General features: G+C 39.5%; 1 protein-coding gene across 5 annotated transcripts in view; it reads left to right on the forward strand.

Moving 5' to 3' along the window:
* MCCC1 (methylcrotonyl-CoA carboxylase subunit 1) overlaps positions 1 to 13,446 on the forward strand; it is a 60,205-nt gene that overhangs the window by 33,847 nt on the left and 12,912 nt on the right. For all 5 annotated transcript variants that reach the window (XM_025287711.3, XM_025287707.3, XM_044944325.2 and 2 more), the window contains 4 exons: positions 2,102 to 2,285; positions 5,455 to 5,564; positions 6,994 to 7,210; positions 9,714 to 9,800. In XM_025287711.3, coding sequence (XP_025143496.2) covers positions 2,102 to 2,285; positions 5,455 to 5,564; positions 6,994 to 7,210; positions 9,714 to 9,800 — 598 coding nt within the window. The remainder of the gene's footprint in view (positions 1 to 2,101; positions 2,286 to 5,454; positions 5,565 to 6,993; positions 7,211 to 9,713; positions 9,801 to 13,446) is intronic.

The raw sequence follows: 13,446 nt of genomic DNA on the forward strand, positions 1-13,446 counted from the left end.
ATTTGTTCTCTGTATATCCTGAATCTAGAATATTTTTTCAGTGTTGTGATGCTAAAGTTTTGATTATTTTGATAATTTTATCTTTGCAAAATTTCTGTGGACAATAATATAACATTCCTTTTGCTGGTTCTTTGGGGATGATTGGTGGTTTTAATTGAGCCATAAGATTCTTCTGGGCTCTATAGCCTTAGGAGCTACACATCAGGCTAGTAAGTGTTAGTAAGTGCCAGGAAAACTGTGTTGGGTTTAGAAACTTTTGGAAAGAGTGCTTATGTTTCCAGAATTCAAGGAAAATAATTTTTCTTGAGTAGTAACCAGGAGAGTTCAGGATTTTTAAATCATGAAGGAGTAAGTGTTTCTAAGAATGAAGGAAAAGAAAGCTTTTGGATATGAGGGGGAACCAGCAGGCATTTATTTCTCCAAGTCGAGAAACTGTAAGAGCTCTAGAAAGAGAAATAGGCTTTTATTATCTGGGGAAGGTTTCTAGAGCTTAGGGATGCCACTGGACCTTACTTATGCTGTTCAAGACACGGGAATCTGGCTTCCAAGCAGAGGTAAAACAATGGGTCTCACCATGTGGTGAATCAAGAGTTCAAGCTCCAGGACCTCTCTCTCAAGTCACTAGCTTCCTGGAGTGAGTGTGCAGTGATGTGAGCACCCTGGCTGCAGGCTCAGATGGTTAGCAGTGTTAGGAGAGGCTGGTGAAATGTCCAAGGTCCAAGGGGTTCAAGGTCCAACTGTCCAAGGGATTTCAAAGAGTCAATGTCTAAGCCTGAGTGAACTCAGATGGTATAGATTTCCAAGTATTCAGAAACATGGTTGGGCCAGTCTCTTCTGGGTCCAGATAGAAGCCAACTTCAGAGGGAAACAGATAAAGATAAGTCAGGTTGAAATTGAACTATATAGTCAGAAATAAAATCACATCTTAGAATATGAACATATAGTCGTTCTTTTCCTTTTTATGCTAAAACAAATAGAATCCTTACCAAAATATTACAGAGAATTTTATTATAAAGGATAGGAATGAAAAAATAAAAGCTAACACTTACCGAGTATTTACTGTATGCCAGGCTTTTTTCTCTGATGCATTAAGAGGTTACAGAAACTTACCCAGAATTGAGTATGCCCGAAACAGAAAAAGTATAGAGACAGAATTTGAACCCAGGCAGTAGGGCTGCAAAGTCTCTGATTCCAAACACTGTGCCTTAAAGGCATGCAGTTTAGTCCGCTTTCCTTTCATTTTCACTGTTGTAGTTCCTGATTTTTCTTATTTACAAATTTTGAGAGATGAAACCTTTGCTTGTTTTATACCTATCTAATACAGTGTGCAGCTGAGTTACTAGAGTTTTTCCCAATATCTTTTGCCATTTCAGTTTGTCATTTTCTCATCTTGGAGGAGAATTCAAGGGTAGAGTGAAGAGTGACAGTGTGCCCTCCAATAGCCTTTTCCAAATTATTCTAGTTGAAGAGAGAGATTTGTTGTATCGGTATATAAGAGCCAAAATAATAATAATTAGAGTAATGATTAACAATGCTGATGATCCTGTTTATAATCTGGTGTCCTGCAACATACATAAATAACAAAATTTAAAAACATCGTGTTCCCCTGCCTGTTTTGCTTGATCACTTGGTGGTGAAGATAACAAAGATGACAAATGCCATACTTTAGCCATAGCTGTGAATATAGTCCTGAACACCAGCTAACAATTTACTATAAGAAAAGATTGACATGGTAACTGAGTGCTAATATTTTAAGTGAAAACTGAGACTATCTTGCCAGTAAGAAATTTTAGTTTCCATTATATTGTTAAAGCACTGATACTGATATTTATAACTTAGTCATCAGTTTGCCTGTTTTCTCTATTTTAAAATTGTAGAGACTTATTGTAATTAATGCAATATTTCCAGGCTGCATCTGTTTTTTAATCTATTTTTGCTTTTGCCTAATACCCAAGTGGGTGGACAAAATGAGAGTTTTTAATTGGCTTCATTATAAAGTCCAAATGTACATTTTACGTAGAAAAAGGCAAGACCATTTATACAGTCTCATAGCTGCTATCAGGTGGATTTTCATAATAAGCACATACTCTTCTTTTACCAGATTGCAGCAGGAGAGAAGATTCCTTTGAGCCAGGAAGAAATAACTCTGCGGGGTCATGCCTTTGAAGCTAGAATATATGCAGAAGATCCTAACAATAACTTCATGCCGGGGGCCGGATCACTAGTGCATCTCTCCACCCCTCGAGCAGACCTTACCACTAGGATTGAGACTGGAGTACGGCAAGGTAAAGTGAGATTAAAGGACAAAGTCTCGGTGGTTAAAGATTTTTGGTACATTGTTGGTTTTGGATAGGGTCTTTTCCTGTGTCTTGTGGATGTATCTAGGTTTTCAAAATAAAGGATTTCTTTGATTTCTCAGTAATCTTTTCCTTTTGGAATAGTCACTTTTAAAGAATAACTAGTATTGGGGCTTCCCTGGTGGTCCAGTGGCTAAGACTTTAAGCTCCCAGTGCAGGGGGCTGGGGTTCAATCCCTGGTTGGGGAACTAGATCCTGCATACTGCAACTAAGACCCCTTGCAGCCGATTATGAAGAATAAAATAAAAAATAAAAATAAAACAGATGGCTAAACATTTATTTTTAAAAAAAAAGAAGAACTAGTATTTTTAAGCAGTACTGCAGTCTTTTTTGAAATGCAGCAGCACTTAGTCAAACCTCAGCAACAAATATTTTCTGGTATTGTTTATATTTTTATTTTGCCTAGTTCCAAATACAATTTAAGGGGACTCATATCTGCCCAGCCCAAGGCACTCTACCTTCAAGGTACTAAAAGTCAAACTGAAAAATTAATAAACGTAGTGCAAGCTAAGCAGTAATTTTAAAAAGTTAAAAAATAACAATGGAAGAGCTAGTACAGTTCACATATGATTAATAACCACGGTCATAACAGTTATTTAGGACTTACTATGTACAGGTACTGTTCTAGGGGTTTTTCCTCCAGGGGCTCCTTTACTACCCTATGATCACCTCCATTTTCCAGATGGGGAAACAAGGGCGCAGAGAAGTGACTTCTCCAAGGTCACCATTGGAGCCAAGATGTAGGCATTCTGGCGGGCATTCTGGCTCCAGGTCTATGATCTGAGCCACCACCATCTATTGCCACCTTAACTTTAGTTGCCAGAGAAGTTATACAGATGGTGAGTGATAAAATATAGAAATTCTCAGGAATAGCAGGTTATGTTAGGCTGGTGTAATCGGGACATGTTTTTAAGAGGAAGTCTGGAGTGAATTTGAATAGGCAGATTTAAAAGCACACAGAAAAGTGAAGAAAAGAGGATTTAACAAAAGGTGTGTTTGAAGAACTGAGAGAATATGTGGCTGGAGAAAAGGATTTAGGGTGGTGAGTAATTGGAGTTGTGGCTGGAGATATGAAATAAGAGCAAATCGTATAGGGTCTAGAAAGCCAAAACGAGGAATTAGGACTTCTAAACAATAAATTGCAGGTGATACCACTCTAATGGCAGAAAGTGGAGAGGAAACTAAAGAGCCTCTTGATGAGGGTGAAAACAGAGAATGAAAAAAAATGGCTTAAAACTCAACATTCAAAAAACAGTCAAAAAACATTTAAACATTCAAAAAACAAAGATCATGTCATCTGGTCCCATCACTTTATGGCAAATAGATGGGGGAAAAAATGGAAACAGTGGCAGAGTTTGTTTTGGGGGGGCTCCAAAATCACTGTAGATGGTGACTGTAGCCATGAAATTTAAAGATGCTTGCTCTTTGGAAGAAAAGCTATGATAAATCTAGACAGCATATTAAAAAGCAGAGATCACTTTTCTGACAAAAGTCCATATTAGTCAAAGCTGTGGTTTTTCCAGTACTCATGTATGGATGTCAGATTTGGACCGTAAAGAAGGCTGAGTACCGAAGAATTGATGCTTTCAAATTGTGGTGGAGAAGACCCTTGAGAGTCCTTTGGACAGCGAGAAGATCAAACCAATCAATCCTAAAGGAAATCAACCCTTAATATTCATTGGAAGGACTGATGCTGAAGCTGCAATACTTTGGGTACCTAATGTGAGGAGCTGACTCATTGGAAAAGACCGTGATACTGGGAAAGATTGAGGGCAGGAGGAGAAAAGGGTGTCAGAGGATGAGATTGTTGGATGGCATCACCAACTCAATGGACATGAGTGTGAGCAAACTCCAGGAGATAGTGAAGGACAGGGAAGCCTGGAATGCTGCAGTCCATGGGGTTGCAGAGTCAGATATGACTTAGTGACTGAACAATAACTACAACAATAAACTGGCAGCATTTTGAGAGCTCTGGATAACCTACAGCAAGTTTGGTAGTCAGTAAATTTTTTAGCATATCAGTGAAACTTCATAGAGAGAAGAGGGGATTTGCAATAGGAAAGAAAAGGAATTTAAGGCAAGCAAAACTTGCAGTATAGTTTAATAAAAGTGCTCAAAGGATAACAGATATAATTCTCAGACAGACTCCCTGATTTATCCTGGCCCTGGGAAGGATAATTAGTACAGGAAGCTTTCCCCAACCCTCTTTTGTGTCCCCTTGTGTATTCCTTGGGATTCCCCCTTTATATCATCTCATGATGATCTTTTGCTCCTTGTCTAATTTCTCCATTAGACTAGGAGTCGTACAAGAGGGACTAGGTCTTCTACGTTATATTTGCAGGACTTTGTTCAAGCTGAGGCCTAGAAGGTGTTCGGTATGTGTTGGTGGATGGATGGATGGGTGGATAAGGGAGTGTAATCTAACCTCTTGATTGTATAGATGAAGACTATGGGGTTCAGAGGGGTCAAGTGATCTGCCAAAGTCACAAAAACATCTTTGAACAATATTCTTTGTAATATACCTCATCTTTTTGACTTGATTTCTAACCAAGTGATTTGGTTTTTGACTTGATTTCTAACCAGTGAGATGTGCATAGTTCAGTTTCTTGGTCTCTGAGACTCTGACACAGCTGCTGTTTATTAGCTCTGCCAGGTATGGCAATTTGGCACTTGATTGTCATTCCTCCCAGCAACCATATAGAATAGAGGAATTATTTTCTTTATTTTTCTGATGAGGAAACTGAGGGGGTGGAGGCAAGGAAACAAGGACAGAAGTGATTGTGATATGAGGGTTTTCACTGACTTCCAAAACAAGAAGGGAAAAGAAGATTCAGAAGAAGTTAGGATGGGGCAAGCCAGCCTGTGTGTCATTGGATGACTCTTTTGGGGCATGGTGCTCTTGATTAGCCATACCCTCCTTCAACTTCTGTTTTTAAATCCCTTTGAGCCTCAGTTCCTCGTGAATAAAGTGATGGTACTGATATCCGTCGTTAGAATAAAGTGTGAAATGTACAGAAAGCCCCAGGAAAATGTCTTGCTTGTCATATTTTCTCTCTTTTAAGTTATAACTTTGGTTTCTGTGGTTTTTCAACTTCAGGAGATGAAGTTTCAATGTATTATGACCCCATGATTGCAAAGCTGGTTGTGTGGGCTGCTGATCGCCAGGCAGCCTTGACGAAACTTAAGTACAACCTTCGACAGTACAATGTGAGTGAGCTGGAGCCGTGTTAGTGACCGTGATGATCTCTGGATCTCTACAGCCAACTGGTCGACCTTTGTCCTTGTCAACTTATTTCTACCAATTTCCCATATGTCACAACAAAATTATTTCACATGGGAGTATTTCCCATGGGTCAGAATAGAGTTTGAAGACTTCCTCATTTCAGCTAGAAAGGAAAGATTGCAGGACTAAAACTATTAGCATCAGTGTTAACCTCAGTGGGATCCAATGTGAAATTTCTATTCAACCTGTAGATGAGGCCAGCAATGCAAGTGTGGCCAATCCTCTGATGTTATTTTCTGCCAAGGAAAATAATTATGTTCAGTTTTATCCATTTGAAAGAGTTCGTTGCTTTTCTGTAGCTATACATTTCCTTGGTGCAGTAAGCCCCATACCATGCTGATTTAGTATCATAGAAGGATTTCTTATTAACCCATGATATTCAAGTTACTTTATTTTGTGAATTTGATCAAACCTCCAATTTCTGTGGCTCCACCCACACCGGCCTCCTTGTGACTCCTTTGACACAACCAGCATGGAGCCACATGTTCCCTTTCTCCCTTCAGAATTTTCTTGCCCCATGTGATTCCCTCCTCACTGCCCTCTGCCCGGCTCACCATGATCCTTAGAGTCCTTCCCAGGCCTCCCCACAGGACCCTTTGCTGCTGTCTGTTCCTTTAGCCAGCCTTATTTTTTTTTATATCATCTGACATTATAGTAGATATTTATAGACATTGTTATTTATCCCTTGATGTAAGCTTTGTGATGGCAAGGACTTTGTTTTGTTCCTCACTGTGTCCCCAGTACTGGGGTCAGAGCCTGGCACCTAAAAGGCTCTCAGTAAATGGCTATTAAATAAATGGATGAATGAGAAAATGAATGAATGAACCTGAGAGCTCAGACAGCTGGTTTTGTCCTAATCCCATTTATTGGGTGGATTTGGGTTAATTCTATACCTTTTCTTATTTTTATATCAGTGTGTACAAGTTGAATTTTAATGTTCAGAGGAAGCTCTTTTCAGGTTGTATAATCCTACCCCTCCGCTGTGTAGCAATCCTATTCTGTCTGCAGTTTTCCTCGTTCATGGGAGTGTTCTGATAAGCAAGTCTTCAGTATCTTGCACATAAATCTCATTTCAGTTTCTTAATGTTTACTTGCTTTCCTAACCTGAGTCAATTAAACATCTCCACACCACCTTCCCAACACCATTTCCTACATCCTGTTTATCATAGTAAATTAATATAATGTGAAGTGCAAATGCATAATAATGGTGAAATGAATTTGTTTTGTTTTTCCTGAGAGTTAGTCATGGTCGAAAATACTTAGTAGAAAGAAAGAGCTGATGCCATAGAAATGTTTTCCTGAGTATATTGTTTTCCCCACTCACTGGGGACATGGACATTTTTTCCTCCCTAGATTGTTGGACTGCACACCAACATTGACTTCCTCCTTAGCCTGTCTGGCCACCCGGAATTTGAAGCTGGGAACGTGCACACTAATTTCATCCCTCAACACCGCAAAGAACTGTTGCCCGACCGGAAGACCACAGCCAAGGAGTTTTTATGTCAGGCAGCTCTGGCCCTCATCCTCAAGGAGAAAGCTGTGTCTGATGTCTTCAAAATTCAGACACAAGGTATGGAATATTTTTCTATTTCTTCTGCTTTGCAAAATTTTATGAATATCATTGAACATGCTTTTTTTTTTTTTTTTTTTGGCCATGCTGCATGGCTAATGGGATCTCAATTCTCCAGCCAGGGATTGAACCCAGGCCACAGCAGTGAAGGTCCAGAACCCTAATCACTAGGCAACCAGAAACTCCCAGTTTTCTTTCTTTTATTGCCACTCCTGCCTCCCTTTTCTTCCTTCAGTGACTGACACCATCCTCTGCTAAAGTGTTTCTTAGTATCAAGTCAAGAGCTTTACATAATATGCATGCACCCAACAGCATGCTTTAACCCATTCAGTGTAACTTAACCCATCACCTAAACAACATAGAGATGGACTTATTTTCAAGAAAACACCAATTCTCCCCACATCTCATGCTGATATGCCTTACAACTTCTTTTTGTTTTGTTTTTTCTAATTCACTTTTTATTTCCTTCCAACTTCTTTTATTCACCACTCCCTGCTTTGTTGTATCCTGCATACCGGCAGCAGCTTTCTTGGTCCTAGAGACAAGACAGTGCTGGAGATGCTCAGATTCCCTTAAATTACCCATAATTTATTGTTGAGTTATTCTTCTGCTCTCTCTTTTTAAAACATATTTATTTATTTATTTGGCTGAGTCAGGTTTTAGTTGTGGCACATGGTCTCTTTTGTTGTGCACGGACTCTCTAGTTGCGGCACACAGGCTCCAGAGCGTGTGGGCTCAGCGGTTGCTGCAGCTGGGCCTAGTTGCTCTGCGACGTGTGGGATCTTTGTTCCCTGACTAGGGGTCAAACTTGAGTATCTTGTGTTGCAAGGCAGATTCTGAACCACTAGACCACCAGGGAAGTTCTCTTCCTCTCTTTTTCTATTCTGAGATCAAATTTCTGACTAGCTAGATACCTATTTCATCATATCATAGAATCTGAGTATATCATAGAATCTGGGATTATGACAGAGATTCATCCTGGCTGCCATATGTATGCATCTCTGCCTCAGCATTCCCACTGAGTTGTTGCCCAGCATCTTCCTAACACCTCAGGAAGCTGGAAATTCATGATGAAAATTCATTAGTCAATTACAGTTTCAGTCAATTCTCCATTAAGAAGTTCTTCCCACTTGGTTAAACAAAATCTGAGCTCTCCCACATTTGCTCCATAATATTTCCTCAGGCTACCTCTCATCTTTGAAGCAAACAGGAAAAAAACCCCTGAATCCATTTATCCCTTCATTATGATTAGGATTATTATATTATTATAGGATCCTATTATTGGGATCTTTAATTTCTAGATTCATTCAAGAAAGTGATATTAAGGGCTCCCCCCAGGCGCTTCCCTGGTGGCTCAGGCAGTAAAGCATCTGTCTACAATGTGGGAGACCTGGGTTCGTACCCTGGGTTGGGAAGATCCCCTGGAGAAGGAAATGGCAATCCACTCCAGTACTATTGCCTGGAAAATCCCATGGACAGAGGAGCCTGGTAGGCTACAGTCCATGGGGTTGCAAAGAGTCGGACACGACTGAGCAACTTCACTTTCATTTTGGTGGTTGAGCGGTAAAGAACCTGCCTGTCAATTCAGGAGACGCAGGTTCAATCCTTGGTCCAAGAAGATCCCACATGCTGTGAAACAGCTAAGCCTGTGCACCACAGCTATTGAGCCTGTGCTCTGGAGTCTGGGAGCAGCAGCTACTGAGCCCATGTGTTGCCACTACTGAAGCCCCTGCAGCCTAGAGCCCTGTGCCCCACAACAAGAGAAGCCACTGTGGTGAGAAGCCCGCCCACCGCAACTAGACGAGAACAGCCCACACAGCAATAAAGACCAGCGCAGCCATACATGAATTAATAAGTAACATTTTAAGTTATTTTGAAAGCTTAAAATATATAGCTACATTTGGAGATTTGTGCTCTGTCCTCATTTTGTCCTTTTACATTAAATAAATGCATCTACCTGTACCCCGTCTGGTATTCCTCAGCCTGGACTTAGCTTTTTTGGAATGGAGTGTCCTCTTACTCTCACTTTCCTTTTTAAATTAAAATTTATAAGCAGCCCAGAGAGGAGTTTCAGAATAAATTGCTTCAATTTAGCTACTCCGTAGCTCCTGGAAATTGTCTAACAGAGGGTGAACACACAAGTCTCTAGGGGAAGACCAGTAACAGAGAAGAGCGGAAGAGGCCGGGTGAGAGAAAACTAGTGAGTAGTGAGGATTCGGGCGACCTGGAATGCATTTGCCCTGTCAGAATTGTGACCACTGTGCAGTTTATGCTGCCAGAGGTAGAAAGTTGAGGTTGTAAATATTCTGATTTTTCAAGAAAAACTGGAATTTTTTTCACATAAGATTTCCTGAGATGTGAATAAAAGTGTCTAAATTTAAAGCATTGCATAGAATAAAGAAAACATATTTGAGCTGTCAGTATAGGACCTCTGTTTTATGTTTTCTTTTGTTAGTAGGCTTGATGTTCATAAATTTGTTGTTGAATTTTAAATTTTTTCTAGATCAATACTCTCCTTTTGCATCCAGCAGTGGAAGAAGACTGAATATTTGTTACTCTAGAAACATGACTCTTAGGGATGGTAAAAACAGTAAGTAATGTTTTATTAAAAAAGAAATGTGCTTCATAGAAATACTGGAAAAAAAAGAAGTCAGCCTGGCCATGCTCAATTACATTTTTTAAGATCCCTAGCCTAAATATTAGAAGGAAGCATGCCAAAATAATAGAATTGACTGGCTCTGGGTGGTAGAGTTAATGATATTTATTTTTCTTTTTCACACTTGTTTTATATTTGGTAAATATTTTAAAAATAGGTCATAAAACATACATAGGAAAATGAAATATATACAAAACATTAGTGAGATTAGCATTGGATGCTAGGATTTGAGGCACTTTTTCCCCTCCTCTGCTTTGTACTTTCATGGCTCTGCCATTTTTTTCTGTGAGTCTGTATGACTTCTAAAGAAGAAGATAACCAAACTTCTCCAGGGGAGGAGGATTGCCCACCCCACTGCTCACCAGGCAGCATTAACGAGGGGGAATCACTGTTAGACCCACTTATTGCTGATGAAACTGAGACAGGGGAGGAGCAGTTACTCAACGCTATTAAGGAGCAGAACCAAGACTGACACCCAGTCTTTCTGGCCTTGCCCCCTGTGCTGTTTCTACCACTTTTCCAGTAGAAAATTGATTTTTGATTGCCAACTAATTGATGGGCCCAGTATGGGGCCTGATTTATTGTAACTGAAGTCTGGAAGAGATGACACTTAAGCCAGAAGATGGCTTGTAAACTTATGGCTGGAACAGTGTTCCAGAGGAACCAGAATCCTATGACAACAACTGGCTCTATCTCTTTTGTTGCCCGACAGTTCACCTGGGAAGTCAGAGGGGTGCAGAGCCAGAGCTGGGAGGGCTGGATAACCTTGAATGTGAGGTTCATTGGACTGTGGGAGCTCCATTGTCAGAATGTGCCTACCAAGTAGAACAGAGATCATCACAGCACCCTCCTCCCTGGACAGAGTAGGATTTTCTTTACCTCAACTCTGGGTAGATACCAGTCACTCATTAATAAGTAGCTCTTTAGGCATTTTTTAGTTCTGAACCTAGATGGTCATTGCCCTATTTGCATTGAGGACATGGAAAGAACATTTGCAAAGATCCCTTATCAAGTAGCCTTCTGTGAGTGGTTAACCTATCCATTTTATGCTGTTGTAGTTATTTCATCCTAAAAAACAGCAAAATCTGGAAGTATCTTGCTCTAGACTCCTCTGTGCTGAACACAGGTATCAGCAGCAAAGTTTCAGTGGCTTCTTCAACCTGAATTAAACAGAAAAATCACATGTGTGATTATAATACATAGGAGCCAATGGTATTACTTGGTGTGAATTTTTACTAAGCAGTATTTTGAATTATGTTGCATTTCAATTTTAAAATAAATATATAATTGAGAAATCAATATAAATGATGTTCACTACATCCTTTTTGTAGTATTTTTCAATGATAATCCAGGTCTGAATATAACAGCTTTCAGAAGTATTATGTTGAGTCTCTCATATATGCTAATCAGTAGTGACCATGGTTGAATAAGAGAGTGCTTCAAACAGGAAGTCTAAGGGCCCAAAATCATTTGTGAATCTAAAGGAGAACCAACTCCTAATGATCTCAGTAAGAACAACCCAGCATTTTATATATTTAAAGCTTGAAAAATAATCTTCCTTTGTTATAGCCATGTTTCACAGAATCCTGCCCTACCCTCAATAACAGTAGCTAAGATTTATTGAGTGTTTGATATATATCAGGCCCTTTGTTGAGCACTTTCCATGGATTATTTCATTTGCATTTTCAGAATAGGCCATTGAGGTCAGTGTTATTATTAGTGTCAACTTTATAAAGTGGGAACCAAAGCTTAGAGAGATTAATAGTTTTCTTGAAGTCATACTAAAAGTAATTGGTAGAGCCAGAATTTGAACCCACTCTCTAGGGTACATGTGCTTATTTAACTCTGCACCATGCTAAATGTATATACCTTATATAAATATATAAGAGGATATTAAACACATATCAAATTTACAAGAGGATATTTAAGGTTCTCTTGTAGGGGTTAAGTATCTAGAGGAGAGAGGAACAAATTCAGTTACTCTATAATGTATAAAATAGTTTTCCCAGCAATGTCTTTACTATGATTCTTTTGGCATTCCTGTCATTAAACACTTTTCGTATCTTATAAATTAAAAGTAAACTGATCTGGTGTAATTGAATATATTTTCTCTTAAGAAAGTGTAAAGATATTGATAAGATATAGGGAGGAAAAGTTTCATTCATTCATACACTCAGTACAAAGTTTTTGAAAACACAAAATATTCTGAGTAATGTGAATAAGTAAAAAAAGATGTTAAGACGTTTACCATTTGGCAAAGGAGAAGTTATATATGTTGACAATATGGATGATGTAGGGCTAATAATTGCAGGCCCAGGAGTCAGATTCTATGGGTTGAATTCTGCTCCCCTCTTGTCTATGACCCTTGGAAAGTCACACTCTCTAAGCATCTAGTGTCCTCAGCTATAAGTGGAGATACTCATGGCAGTTGCTTCCTTGGGTTGTTGTGTATATTAAATGAAACAACACATATAAAGCATTTTAGCTCGTTGAACGACCTAGAGCAAGCAGTCAACAGTAGCTATCATCATCAAAATCATTATTATTAAATTATCTCCTCGTTACTATGGAAAGAGCAAAGTAGACATGTATGTTACATGTTAATTTTTAAAAACTGGTTGCTGAACAATGTGTATAGCAATATGTTATTTTTATAAAAGAAAATATAAGTTTATGCATTCAAAAAGGTCTAAAAGGATTCACACATTAAAGTGTTTAATAATACATCTGGGCAATAAAGGGGACTTTCACTTTTTATATACCTCAGTATTTAACTTTTGTGAATATTTTTTGCAATTTTTAAAAACAACTGATAAAGAGAAAAATCACTGTCATTTAAAATTGGATGAGGGGAGAATCATAATGGCACTTTATATGCAGAAGTCTAAATGTTCACAGGAGAGAGGATTTGTTCCACCTAAACAGACTCTTCCCAGGGACAGTGAGTGAGTATGATGTGAATGATGGATGGAGTCTCAGGTGGTGTGGCTGGGGACCAGCAAAGTGGGAAGGAGGCACATTAGCAAAGAGGCACAATTGTGGAGAAGGCCAGAGGCACATGTGGAGAATATGAATTGGCCCATTTTCCCATTTGTTGGTAACACAGGGCTATATAGAAGGATGGTGGGCAACAAGACTGGGATTTTGGTGCCTTCCATACCAAGCCAAGTACTTTGAGTTTTGGGGGGCCATGCTGGGCTGCATCAGCTGGAATGGTTGAGACAGGAAGCAGGAAATTTAGAGAGGCCCTCTTAAGTCAGCCAGGCCAGAAGCCATGGGCCTGAACCAGAGTAGAGTGATGGGAATGGACAGGAAGAAATGTAGAGCACAGGTCTTCAGGGGCAAGAACTTGGCAGCTTTGTGGTGACTATTGGAGGTGAAAAGCAAAGGATGGAGGATAAGGCAAGAATGACAAGTTATAAACCTGGATGATGAGAAAAACAGTGTCAGTCATGGAGTTGACAGGTCAGGAGGGAAGGCAGATGGAAGGGGAGACGATTTGTTGGCCCTGTTGGGTTTATTTTAAGATGCCAGTGGAGGATCCTGCTGGGAATGACTAACCAGAGTTCTGGAGCAGGAA

This window comes from Bubalus bubalis, chromosome 1 (assembly GCF_019923935.1).
Source record: "Bubalus bubalis isolate 160015118507 breed Murrah chromosome 1, NDDB_SH_1, whole genome shotgun sequence".
In the NCBI taxonomy this organism is placed as follows: Eukaryota; Metazoa; Chordata; class Mammalia; order Artiodactyla; family Bovidae; genus Bubalus; species Bubalus bubalis.